The 14,232-nt window shown below is 41.3% G+C and overlaps 1 protein-coding gene across 3 annotated transcripts in view; it reads right to left on the bottom strand.

Moving 5' to 3' along the window:
* MTNR1A (melatonin receptor 1A) overlaps nt 1-14,232 on the bottom strand; it is an 80,049-nt gene that overhangs the window by 60,150 nt on the left and 5,667 nt on the right. For all 3 annotated transcript variants that reach the window (XR_009698811.1, XM_061177550.1, XM_061177551.1), the window contains exon 2: nt 424-551. Coding sequence is in view for 2 of the 3 variants with exons in the window: in XM_061177550.1 (XP_061033533.1) it covers nt 463-551 (89 nt within the window). In the remaining variant the exon portion in view is untranslated. The remainder of the gene's footprint in view (nt 1-423; nt 552-14,232) is intronic.

Consider the following 14,232-nt stretch of genomic DNA (forward strand, 5'->3'; position numbering starts at 1 on the left):
GGAGAGTGTCTAGTAAGTCGGCCAGCTGGCTAGTGACTTCAAAAAAAATTTAAAAACTGGTGGGAAGAAAATCTAGGGAAGAGCGATGTAGGTGCAAGTCTTGGAAAGGGCACAGTGTGAAATCGTCGGAGCTTCCACGTGTGCCCACCAGAGGGCGCAGCAGTTAGTCTGTGAACGGAAGACTAATTCTAGACTCTAGAGTCTAGAATTGAGAAATTTCTTGAAGCCTTAAATGTCATTCCCCTCGCAGTCCTACCTTAGCGTGTCTTCAATTTGTAGCCCTCGAGTTTTCAAAAATTACTGGAGTCCAGTGTTAGTTCGAGCACCCTATAAAAAAATTGTTATTCCTACTAACCAGAGATACTTAAGTATTGTCAAGGGCAAGTGGTGCAGAGCCCATGAAAAGTTACAGGTACCACCTACCCGTCTTTATCTGGCTCCCACGAAGCTCTTTAGAAACTTCTACCCCCAAGCTGTGCCTGGACATCGCAGGGATGGGCTCGAAACGCCTCCCCAGTTCGGCCACCACACCATTAAACTAGAATCACCATCTGTGGAAGAAAAAAGATAGGTCCTTCGTAAAGTGAGTCCAGATGGTGGCCCTCTGCTAAGAGGTGCCTGTTGGGCAGATATTTATTTGAGTGCCACATACTCAAATGAGGGGGGGAAATGAGGCCTTAGGAAGTCATATTTTATTCCAACATAGCCATTAAACTGTTTATCTAAGGAAGAGAGTATAGTCTCTGTTAGAGTACACAGCAAACTTTTACATAAAAGTATTATTTCAGAGTGAATTTCAGCTCAAGATCTGCCTTCTAAAGTTACCCCAGGCAACAGTAGCCACAAAGCAGAGGACTCAAAGATGCAAATGCCAAAAATATTCGACTCTTAGCGACAAACTAACAAAATGAACTGTGTTGCCAACCAGCCAGTTCATCCAAGAATAATCATTACAATAGATTTTGAGGCCTATAACTGTCATATTTTATTCCTGAGTGTAAGAGATTGGGAAAGAAACTTTTAAAACGCAGTTGTTAATTATATGAATGGGACATGTTAAATGATGTTTCATTGGGAGAACTTATTAAAATGATATTATAGTTCAGATATTTTAATTTTTTTCTTTCAAAAACAATAAGTGAATCTAAAATATAACTAATTAATGAATTTTAAAATAATGCCAACTTCTTTTTTTTTAAACATCTTTATTGGCGTGTAATTGCTTTACAATGTTGTGTTAGTTTCTTTTGTATAACAAAGTGACTCAGCCATATGCGTATACATGTCCCCATATCCCCTCTCTCTTGAGCCTCCCTCCCACCCTCCCTATCCCACCCCTCTAGGTGGTCACAAAGCACCGAGCTGAGCTCCCTGTGCTATGCGGCTGCTTCCCACTAGCTATCTATTTTACATTTGGTAGTGTATATATGTCCATGCCACTCTCTCATTTCGTCCCAGCTTACCCTTCCCCGTCCCCGTGTCCTCAAGTCTCTAGAGAAAGCCCACGCGCAGCAACGAAGACCCAATGCAGCCAAAAATAAAAAATAAATGAATAAATAAATAAATTTTTAAAAAATGAGATGAATATGGAATTGATAAGCCAGGACAGGAGCTCCAGCACCACCCGTGTCCCTGGAACAGAGACTGAGAAACCGCTGGGGCACTTTGGAAATAAGTTTCAAACCAAGAATAATCAATACTTGTAAGAAAACAAATCCAGAAAGCTTCCAGGGTCAGCTAGTGGCAGGGCCTGGTGGTCCCTCCACTGCACCCAAGGCTCCAGCACTGCAGTGAGATGTCCTGCCATTATATATATTATGTATAATATATATATAATGCATAAATACATATAATGGAATATTATTTAGCCATAAAAAAGAAAATCCTATAATTTGTGGAAACTTGGATGAACCTTGAAAGTATTACCGTAAGTGAAATAAGTCAAAGAAGCACAATTACTGAATGATCTCAATTACATGTGAAATCAAAAAGCCAAACTGACGGACACAGAGAGCAGAATGGTGGTTGCCAGCAAGTGGGGGAAATGAGGAGTTGCTGGTCAAAGGGTACAAACTTCCAGTTATAAGATGAATGAGTTCTGGGGACCTAATTCACAGCATGGTGATTATTGTTAAGAACACTGTATTATATCCTTGAAAGTTCCTAAGAGAGTAGTTAGGGAAAACATCAACGCTCATAAATCAACTACATTTTACAGATGCAGAATATGAGGCTCAAGAGATTAAGTGATTTCCCCATAATCACAAAGCTAATTAGTGATAAAGCTGAGTTTAAACAATGGATCTAAACTTCAGTTTGGAGCTCATTTTATTATACATGCTGCCATCGTAATCACCAGCTATGGTAAGATTTTCAAAATCCTAAAGACCACACACTTACATTAGAACAAAGAGAACTTTGTTCTTTCTTTTTGGAGCGTCTCCTCAAAGCTCCAGAATCATCACCTTTTTATGGGAGAGCATTTCTAGCTGTTACTCTGTGCAGACGTCGCTCACATTTGCTGTTCCTTCTATGTTACAGTAAATACTTAATAAAAACACTTGCTTCAGTGTCTTTGTTTAGCTGAAGAAATAATGTCTTAATACTAACTCTTCAAAGATATTGTATAATGTTTGCTGAAGACAAAAACTATATGTTACCTACAATGAAGCATAATAACAAAAGGAACACCTGTGAACTCCTCTCCTCCCCCAAATACCTTTAATCAACCTGTGTGAATTTTCTTCATTTTATGACTTCCTCTTCCCCCAAGATAATGCTTAGCATTACCTCTTCTAAAAACTTAAAAAAAATTTAGTCACAAAATGGAAAAAATTATATTTAATTTTGTTTTTAAGTTACATAAAATTTTTTTCCTAGACTGTATGCAGTTTTCAGAAAATTGCCATTTCATTTAATATTATATTTCCAAGATTTTTTCAAGTTATTTCATGTAACAGGAGCTAACTGATTTTCTGCCAAATCATGTTCTACCAGGCAAAATACATTTATTCATTTTTTTATCAGTGGATATCAGGTTATTGACAATTTCTATTGTGAACAATGATATCATGACACTTTTATGCTAGTCTACTAGGCAAGTATTCAAATTTATGAGATACTGCCATATTGGTTGTTATAATAATTTATTATATAAGTTGCTATAACAATTTGAATAATCAGATCTTTATTTTTCCAAACTAATGTTTATAAAATTGTGCTTCATTGAGATCTCAAGATGTATTTCCTGAAAAGTTAGTGAGGGTAAATATTTTGTAGTTATTTGTAATTTGGCTTCCTTCTCTTTGAAATAACTCTTCATGTCTTTTGCCTGTTATTCTACTTGTTTGGGGGTTTTTCTTTTTGATAGGTAGCAGTCTTAAATATGATTTTTTTCTCAGTTATATGTATTGCATGTATCTTCTCCCAGCTTATGAGTTGTCCTTTTTCATTTTATTTAATTTTTTGGCCGTATTGCGCAGCTTGCGGGATCTCAGTTCCCCAACCAGGGATTGAACCTGTGCCACTCGCTTTCATGGCAGTGAAAGTGAGTCCTAACCACTGGACCGCCAGGGAATTCCCAATGGGTTGTCCTTTTAATGTTCTTTATAAAGTCTTCTGATGTACTTTAAGTAAAGATTTTGATATAATTATAGTTATCAGTCTTTTATTAGTAGTAGTTTTAGGTCTTATTGAAAGCCCTTCTTCACTATTAAGTTTATAAAATGATTTTCCTAATTTTCTTCTAAAAGATCTGAAGTTTTTTTGTATTGCATTTAAGTCTTTCATCCATCAGGAACTTATTTTGGGATGTGGTATGTAGAAGGGGGTCAATTTTCCCCACATGGTTAACCAACTGTCCCAGGGCTATTTTGAAAACTTGATCCTTTCTTCAGTTACCTGCAAAGCCACCACTGCTTTCTTATTTCAGTTTTTCATGTATGTGTTAGTCTAGTTCTCGGTTCTTTATTGTGTTCCTCTTCTCAGTTTGTTGATTTTAGTGTCAGCACCGCATTTTCTTAATTGACCATTGCTTTGCAGTATGTCTTCCTCTCTGGTAGAAAATGATTTCTCAAATTCTCTTTCTTCAGCATCTTGTCTATTCTTATGTGTTTGCTACTCCATGTTAATTTTAGAACCATATTGTCAAGTTTCTCAAAAAAAAAGAAAAGAAAGAAAAAACAAACTATAGGGGTTTAACAGGAATTGGGTTGAATCTAGATTAATTTGGAGAGTGAATACTATTGAGTATACTGCTTGGAGCTTTATGATATTGAGTTTTCCTACCCAGGAACATAGAATTTCTTCATTGTTTTTGTCTTTATTATTGTCTTTCAGCACAGGTTTTTAGTGTTCTCCATACTATTTTTAAATATCTCTCGCTAGATGTATTTCTGAGTATCTGGCTTTTGTGGAAGATTTTACTTGTAAAGCCATCTGGGCCTGTTAATTTCTCTGTGCAAAAAATTTTGATTACAGATTCAATCATTTTAATGCAAAAATATTTGGTTTAATTTAATATTTGAAAAGCCTGAGTGGTTGCAATGTTTTTCTCTAGAGAGGAAATGCATTTTCTTTTGCCAAGAGCCAGGGAGCACTTCTGACTTAGAACCAGTTCAGCTTCATGGAGGCGGGGGTGGAGGGGAGTGTAGTCCTGGGGTACCACTCACCTTTCTGGTCCTGACTGCTGTACCTTAGAGGGACTTTGCTTTTATGTGAATAAAACTTAGTACTTACAGCTCTGAAAGATGTTTAATGCAGGACGTAGGTGTTTTCCAGTGAAAGGGCCCCTCAGAATACCTAGTCTGACATTCTGCCAAAAGCAAACATCTCAAGGTTGACTCTTAGGAGGCCACTTAGCATCATTCATGGCTCCCAATTGCTACAGAAAATAATTTAGGAATGTTGATCCTGATGGAAGCTGGCTGAAGGGCCTCCTTTTCTATTTAGAGCGTATGCTTATCTGAGGTAGGCATTGATGAAGGCATCCCTTGACACTGCTGCTACCCTCTCTGGTTTCCCACACATCTACAAATCGGGAAGTGGTGAAATGAGGCTATTTCAGCCCGGCAGTGATGCCTGTGGGAGTGCTTAATGCATTTAGGCACCATATAAAGTCATGTGATTCCTAGTTTTTCTTATTAATGTACTCACTTTTGCTGAAAGAATAACCTCGTAAATGGTTATTGAACTCCAGTGAGATCTGCATGTCACAGCCTTGACCTTGGAATGTGCAGCGATGCTATTATTTGTGATTATGCTCCAATCTTTCCTCTGCTCTCCCTTGTTTACGTGGACCTGCCCTTGAGCATTGCTCTCGAACATTTTTTCTGAGAGTTCCTGTCACCCACCAGAAAAAGCTACATGATATGGAAGATAAACAAGCTGAGAGACCCCTAAACGCAGTGGCAGCTTTGTATCACCTATTCCCCACAGATTTCTCTCTCAGACACCAAACCTCATCCTGGCAGAAATGGGGACTCGGGAAGCTCTATGTCATGGGTTTGGGCACTCCTGGGTACCGATGTTGCACATATTATTACTTTTATTATATATTTTACTAATCATCAATAACAGTCTGTGCTGGGTATGAAATGTATTTTGTGTGAGTCTGATTGACAGTTAAGGCCTTTGTGTTCATTTGATTTAAAAATCATAGAGAAATTCAACCTGAAATTGTCTTCACACAAAGGAATGACTCTAACCACACCTCAGACTGAAAAAAATGTAACATTAGGTTAATATACTCTTACTGTTGTTTGGACCCAGAAGTTCTGGAGCTGCGTCTCTGCTCTGCTGTTACCTGCTTCTTCTGTAGTGTTATTAAGCGTGTAAGAAGTTCTACTGGAACAAATACTTTACATTTACTAGTAAAAATAGCTGCTCAGGCTGAACTTTTCTGACAACAGTAATGATCTCATCAGTTATTTTAGTAGTTTAAATAGTGCCTTGGAGAGTAAGAAGATCCGCCATTAAGAGAAGAAAAGGCACAGCTGAGTTGTCTCAATGAATTGAGACACTCATTAGCTAATCTTCTCCAAAGTCTCTAATGATGTCCTGTTTAATGGCCACTAGAAATACAGAAGCATTTTAGTAGAGGGTTCTCAATCTAAAATTTTTGCAGCTGTAACATTGATTACTTTGTACATAATAATAGTAACACACATAAGAGCAGCCAACTTTTACTGAGAGCTTACTATATGCCAGATACACATGGGAATAGAGAATCTCGGAAAAGACATACTGCATTAGTTCATTTGGCTAGCCACTGGTTGTCTAACTCAAGTTATATGTACATTTATTAAGTTGGGTCAATTGACATAATTGGCCAACTGTTCAAAATTGTGCAGATGGCGAGTACAGGCAGGTCCCAGAGAATCATGATTTATAAGAAGATACATATTGCATCCTGCCTCGATAGAGAAGAAAACTTCTTTCTCCCAAGAAGCATAAGTCTTCATCCTGGGGTAGTAAAGGAGAAGGTTTTCTTGTTGCTCTTATCATTTTTATCCTTAATCTTCCTAACTTGGATTTCAAACAATCTAAAATGAACAATGAATATTCACTGACTGAGTGTAATGCTGTATAGTTGGGTGGTATGGAAAAAAGAAGAGTTCCAGAGTCCTTCAGTAAAATCTCCAACAACCCCAGCAGTTGATTCAGATCATCTAATTCTCATCAAATTCTAAGCAGGACAGAGTTGGTCAGAGGATTTAACCCCTAGTGGAATCTGGTAGCAGCCAAGAGCACGGGTGTGGACAGTCAGAAAGAAAGCCTGCGCTCCAATCCCACCTCTGCTGGTGTGACTTCGCCCAACTTATCAAATCTTTCAATATTTCACTTTCCTCATCTCTAAGAGTGGAGACACTAGTAACTACCACATTGGGTTGTTGTAAAAACTGAATCCAAATGAGATGATATACATAATGTGCCGGGACACACCAAGCGTCCACTAGGCGGTAGCTGTTATTATTTTTATGGTTATTGTTAACAATGGGAGGACCACTTGGGCCAGTTCATCGCAGTGATATTAGGCCTCAATTTCCTCTGCCTAAGATTTCAGTACCCTTCCTGCCAACTTTGACTTAAACCCTGCCCCAAATCTCTATTCATCTGCCTTAAGCTCCCGTAGCAGACCCTGCTTCCTTTATACCTGTCCCACCAATACCGTACCTCCTCCCTCCCCCACGGGCTGTATTTCTGCCATGGAGTAAATAGTCAAAATGATGTCAGTGCTCGCTTGGTTTTTTAGTATGAGCTGACATAGTAGCTTTCTTCTCTATCGCTGCCTTACTTAACAGCTGGACATCCTTAGGTCTCAGAAACAGCCTCCACCAGGGCTAAGCTTGCCTTTTGTACAATGAGTTACTTGGCTGCTATAGTTGGGGGCATGAATTGGATTAGGTTGTGCTTCCCAGGCTCCTTGCTTAGCTTCAGTCTCCTCCCCGTCTGCTTAGATCCTGGCATGCTTCACATGTGAGCATTTTATATATAAGGACACGCAAAGGAAAAAAATCACGGCAACTTCAGCAAAGAAACTTACAAATTACTTTTCAACATAATCTTATCATCTACTCCAAAAATACTTGAGTAATTGACACAAAACCTATTATTATTTTACTACTATTTCTGTATAGGTAGAATTCTATTAATAAATACCAGCATAGCATCCCATGCAAACCTGTGTTTTATCCTACCTTATATTGGTGTGCTAGTGTGGATACACGGAGTGCAGTTAAGTCAAAAATAGATGTGTATCTCAAAATCCTTATCCATTTCTCTCAGTGTATAGGAAAAGTATAGCAAAAACTGTATTTTAATACCACTATAACGTGTCATTAATAATATTCAGCATTATTTTAGCAGAAGGAGTTCTGGGTGTTTTTCTGAGATAAAAAAAGTGCTTCTAAGTAGAAATCATAATGTTTCCTCCACAACCAACTCATCCTCTAGATTCTTCGTTTCTCAATAGGTTTATTTTTGTCCTAGTCATGCAAGCTTATAGCCTTGGAGGCATTCAAATATTGTTTTAGCAGAAGATACAAATATACAACTGGCTGTATCTTTTAGATAGCATTGTACTGAAACTAGCCAAACATGATAGCTCATATAAACAGCTTCTTTGTGTGTTATTTCTCATAAAAACCTTTTAAAAATATTTATTTATTTAGGTTGTGCCAGATCTTAGTTGCGGCTCGAGGGCTCCTGAGTTGTGGCGTGCAAACTCTTAATTGCGGCATGCATGTGGGATCTAGTTCCCTGACCAGGGATCAAACCCCGGCCCCCTGCATTGGGAGCTCAGAGTCTTATCCACTGCGCCACCAAGGAAGTCCCTAAAAACTTCTATTGAGACAATTTTCAGAGCAATTTTAGGTTCACTGCAAAACTGAGGGGAAGATGCAGTGATTTCCTGTGTACCCACCTGCCCCCGCATATGCACCGCCTCCCCCATTGTCAACATCCCCCCACCAAAGTGGTACATGTGTTTTAATGGATGAACCTGCACTGATACATCATAATCACCCAGAGTCCACAGTTTACGTTAGGGTTCACTCTTGGTGTTGTACGTTCTTTAGGTTTGGACAAATGTATAAGGACGTGTATCCACCATTATGGTATCATACAGAGTGTTTTCACTGCCCTAAGAATCTTCTGTGCTCTGCCTATTCATCCCTCCCTCCACCTCCTACCCTCGGCAACCACTGAACTGTTTACTGACTCCACAGTTTTGCCTTTTCCAGAATGTCACATTGTTGGAATCGTACAGTGTATCGCCAGTTCAGATTGGCTTTCTTTACTTAGTAACATGCCTTTTAGTTTCCTGCATGTCTTTTCATGGTTTCGTAGCTCATTTCTTTTTGGTGCTGAATAATATTCCATTGTCTGCATGTACTACAGTTTATCCATTCTTCTCCTGAAGGACTTCCTGGTTGCACAAAGGCTTTTTGGACTGTATTTAGTGCTAGACAAATGATATTCCATAATCAAAGCAGTATCCCCACTTCTCCATACACTGTAACAATTAGTTTTCCTTTTATTGAGGCTTTACTCTAATAATGTCAATATGTTGTATCAGGACAGACACAGGTGTGAATTAGGCAATGTTTTACTGTATAAACTCTATGGGAGTAGTGTGTGGTTTTTTACACTTCTGAAATATCCTACATAAAACCACTCATGCTTGTAAAAGGCCTCTATGAAAATGGAATTCTCCCACCCCGAGTGGGTATAATTTTGACCACTGCAGGATGAGGGGACTTTCTGAAGCAATTGTTGACATGGAAATAAACAAAAAGGCTTTGTGCACCCGTGACCAAAAAGAAAAATCCAAACAACTTTACGAAGAGACGCGATGGCTTCCCAGTTGCAGGCACATTGAGCACACATTCTCCCAACTATTGGCATGTTTTGTTTTTTTGTAACAAAAAGCTTCTTTATATAATATAGGTAATTAGTCATACTCAGCTGGGGGTTCAGCTCAGCTTCTGTCTCAGTAAACAGAACCAGGGAGGGATTAGCTCTGGTGCAGGATGCCTGCCAAGTGCTAATCCCTATTGGATGAATGAAAATAAAACATTATTAAAAGGTCTTGTTCTGGCCTTAAACATTTCCCTACGTTTTCGCTGTACTGCCGCAGCTAACACACGTGGCTCCCCAAACTGCGTCATCCTAGGGGGCGCTGTTCTCCTGGGACAAACTTGTTTCCCATACTGTATTTGTATGTGGGAAACCTTTCGGTTGCTAAGTGTGTTTAGTCATTCCAAAATGGTCTTTTCATAGAGAAAACCTGAATATGTAATCACCTTCCTTAAAACACTTTAAATGGTCCTCAGTGCTTTTAGGATAAAGATCCCAATCCCTCCTGTAGCCTGTGGAGCCTAACATCATCTGGCCTCTGATGGTCCCTTCGGCCTCCTCTCATATTACGTGCCCCCGTCCCTTGCCTTCTGTTCTCAGCATCCACCACCTTCTGTCACCTCTCTCCACAGCCCTTTACCATCTCTCCCAGGAATCTGGTCTTCTTTCTAGCTGTAGCTCAACTGTTACTTCCCCAGGAAGCCTGTTCTCACTATTCAGAGTACATGATAATCCCTGGTGTATGCTTTCTTGGGGATGTACCACTTCTCTGCACCTCTTTTCATCACATTTCATATGTACATGTGTCACATAGAGATATATGTCACACATAGATATTTGGCATAGAAGGTAATGATGACTAGGGTGGAGTCTGACTTTTTTCCTAGATACTTCTCTGAAAAATTCAAGGGCTATTGGTGAGAGCGGACTTGCGGCGGTAACGGTTGGCCTCTGCTCTACAGAGATTTTGTAACTCCTTGGAAAGAACAGAATCATCCTCCCTTTCAGTAGCTAGAAATTTAAAGTAGTTGAAATATGTGGGAATGAACCTCTGAGGGCTGAAAATGCGACATATTTGGGAACAATTCTTAAACTCTGTTTACCTACGTGGAATATAGTTTTGTGAACTCACTGCACTGATGCTGTAAAAACTAGACGCTGTGGTCTATCTGTCTCTAAATAAGTGTTGTTTTCTCTCCTTCAATATTGCTGTAAACAGTGGCACCCATGTGGCATATGTTTGATTTTTTTAATGTTTCATATAAAAACTACAAACTACCTTCCTGCAAATAAGCTTACCTTCCTATCCAGACATTTTTGTTGTATACGTGTTCTACCAATTAAATACTTTTGCAGGTTTAATCCTGTATTATTTCTTCTATTTTGTTTTGAGTAAAAGGGGGAAAAATAAAAAAGCTGGAATTCCCCTCCAAAAATGTGATGTTAAAAAGACATATATAGGTTACGCATATCTGTACGGTTAATATTTGTCTCATGTCCCAGACTCCAAGCTTCACAAAGCAGGAGACTATGTGGATTTTGCTCTTCATGGCGTTTCCAGGGCAAGCCTAGTTCCTGGGATGTAGCTGGCCCCCAGTCACACATTTCACTGAGGACAGGGAAGGATTAGAAGTTAATCAGCCTTTTCTGTAAAGAGAGCATGGTCATTCCAGTCAGCACCTCCCAGGTCAGGTTCTAGCGCGACAGTTCTACAACCTTCTGCAGCTGTGCCCTGCTGTTGGCTACTCACTCTTGGTACCCTCATTTCTCCTGCCAGTTTTGCTTGCATCTGTCTCACTTCTATTTATTATCTTGCCTGGGGACCTGCAAGTCATTGATCCCTCATTCAGCCAGGCTGTAGTCCAGGTCACCTTCTGTACGTGCTGCGCTTGACACTTCATATTTCATATTGTTACCAGGAAGCGCTGATGAAGCCATGCACAAACCCAGGTGATGGCAGAGGCGAGGTCGATTGTCCTATGAAGGCCTCCTGCACCTCAGTTGTTTCACGGCAGGGAGCGCTATGCTTTCAGGTTTTTGCCTCAGGCAGTGATTCACGTCTTTCAGGGCATTACCTGTACCAACTATTCTGACACTCTTTCTTTGCACACTTGCGTTAATTAAAAAGGACTCTTAGGTTTGTTGAGAAAAAGAAATCCGTAAACTTCAGAGGTATTTGGATTGCTAAGAGATGTAAACTGCTTCCTCAAAGCTTTGACAGGCAAAAACACGATAGTATTTACATGTAGACAGATTCTTTGGGAAGGTCAAGGGTACATAATTTCAAACTAAATGTTCTAAGATGTTAACTGCCTTTTTTTTTTTAACCCTTGGTATCATAGAACTCACCAATGAGGCCCCGAACAGTATCTATTTATAGAGATGTATTGATAGTCCTGGTTTACTAAAGTGCAACTCAAATACAGTCTGAACTTGACCTAAATTCTAAGTGAATTCTGCACCCTCTGCATAACAATCCATTGGCCTTTGGGAGTGAGGGGAATGGGCAGTCCTAAGTCACTTGATTGTTATGAAAGTCGCTCACAGCCAAGTCAACAAGCTGGTCAAGTTGCCGTCATTACGACTACATCAGAAGAAAGCTAGGAAAAGACTTCATTGTTTTTGAGATTCAACCCAATCAAGATCTGAACCTTAAAATTTAAGTAATAATTCAAAATAAATGTTCCTGAAGTAAAAACAAGACCAAAATCTATGAAGTTGAACCACATCAAGTTGCCAATATTCAAGAATAATTTACCTTTACCAATGGCAATTTCATCTTACTGAATATATACTCATTTAAAGAGCCCACTAGGATCTGGGCAAAAAAGGACCCATAATTCTCAACCTTAAAACATATGCCAGGGCTTCCCTGGTGGCGCAGTGGTTGGGAGTCTGCCTGCTAATGCTAGGGGACACGGGTTCGAGCCCTGGTCTGGGAAGATCCCACATGCCGCGGAGCAACTGGGCCCGTGAGCCACAACTACTGAGCCTGCGCGTCTGGAGCTTGTGCTCCGCAACGAGAGGCCGCGATAGTGAGAGGCCCGCGCACCGTGATGAAGAGTGGCCCCCGCTTGCCGCAACTAGACAAAGCCCTCGCACAGAAACGAAGACCCAACACAGCCATAAATAAATAAATTAAAAAAAAAAAAATCTTAGGTGATGAGAAAACATGGGATTAAAAGGTAATTGGCAGTGGGGAGGAGTCAAGATGGCGGACTAGGAGGATGCGGAATTCGCGCCTCCGCACAACTAGGGCACCTACCAGGCAGCAGCGGGGGACCACGGACACCTAAGGGGCGAGAAGGAACCCCCCAGAGACTGGGTAGGGCGTGGGGGGATGAAGGGGGAGGGGTAGGGGAGGCGGGACGGGACTGGTGCCCCTGAGGGGAGGCTGGGGGAAGGGAAGGGATCCCACGCCCAAAGGGGGAAATTGGGGAACCACTGGGAGGGCAGAGGATCAAAAGGGAGCATAGCCAGGTTTCCCCTGCCCACTTGGGCCCCCAGGAACCTGCTGAGAACCTGGGCCTGATCCTCTGCCCACCGAGGCCCCCTCCAGCCACAGGGGTCCTGAGGGAGTAGGAGGGAGGGAAGGGGGAGCAAAAGTAAAGGCCGGACCTAGGACCGGCACCCCTGAGGGGTGGCTGGGGGAGGGGAGAAGTTCCTACACCCAGTGGGACCCACCCATGGTTAGGGATCCAGTAGCGATGGGGGAGACCCTGAGGGAGACCATAGGGGAGGGGCACAAAGGAATGGAAGGGAACGGGGCCAGCGCTTTCCCTGTTCCCTTAGGCACTGGGGAGCTTGTTGGGCTCCGGGGTCTAATCCTCTGCCCTCGGAGCCTCCCTCCTGCCGTGCAGAGCCCAAGCCCCGCCCCTACGCCCCACCCAGGGCCCTACGTCTACACTCGGAGACCCCCTCCGAGACCCCCTCCAACTCGCTGGGCCTAAACCCCGCCCACACACCCTCACTCAGGGCCCTACCTCCAAACTAGGAGAACTCCACACTCCAGAGGCCCCCGCCTTTCCACGTGCTGCGTCTCCCCTTCTGCCCAGGTCCTAAGCAGAGGCCCCGCCCCACACTTGAACGTCACCCGGCCTAGGTCCTGCCCCACCCTAAACCCCGCCCCTTGCCTAAGTTCCCCAGCCTAAATTCCACCCCCATAGTCAAGGCACTTTTTTTTTTTTTCTTTTCTTTTTTCCTCTTTTAGATTGGGGTTGTTTTACCATGTTGATTCTTTTATATTTTTATTTTTACTAATAAATCTTTTATTTTTCTAATTTTATTTTATTCTTTATACTTCATTATTGTTCTCTCCTTTTGGCTTGTTCCCCCCTCCCCCTTTTTTTTTCTTTTTTCTGTTGTGGTTTTATTTTACCTTGTTGCAGTTGTTTCAATTATACTTTTATTTTTCCTAATATTTTTTTATCTTTCTAATTTTATTTTATTTTTTATTCTTTGATATTGTACTGCTCCATTTTTTCTTACTTTCTTCCTTTTTTTTTTTTAACCAAGCCATGAAGCTTGCAGGATCTTGGTGCCCAGGCCAGAGGTCGGGCCTGAGCTCCTGTGGTGGGAGCTCCGAGCCAAACCTCTGGAATAACAGAGAACCTCAGACCACAGGGAATATCAATCAGAGTGAGGCCTCCCGGAGGTCCTCATCGCAGCACCAAGACCCAGCACTATGCAACTGCCTGCAAAGTCTAGTGCTGGACGTCTCAGGCCAAACAACCAGTAAGACAGGAATACAGGACCACCCATCAAAAAAAATAAAAATAAAAACAACAAAAAAAAGTTACAGATGAAGGGGCAAGGTAAAAACCTATAAGACCAAATAAATGAAGATAAAATAGGCAACCTACCTGAAAAAGAATT

Source organism: Eubalaena glacialis, chromosome 20 (genome assembly GCF_028564815.1).
Source record: "Eubalaena glacialis isolate mEubGla1 chromosome 20, mEubGla1.1.hap2.+ XY, whole genome shotgun sequence".
Lineage (NCBI taxonomy): Eukaryota > Metazoa > Chordata > Mammalia > Artiodactyla > Balaenidae > Eubalaena > Eubalaena glacialis.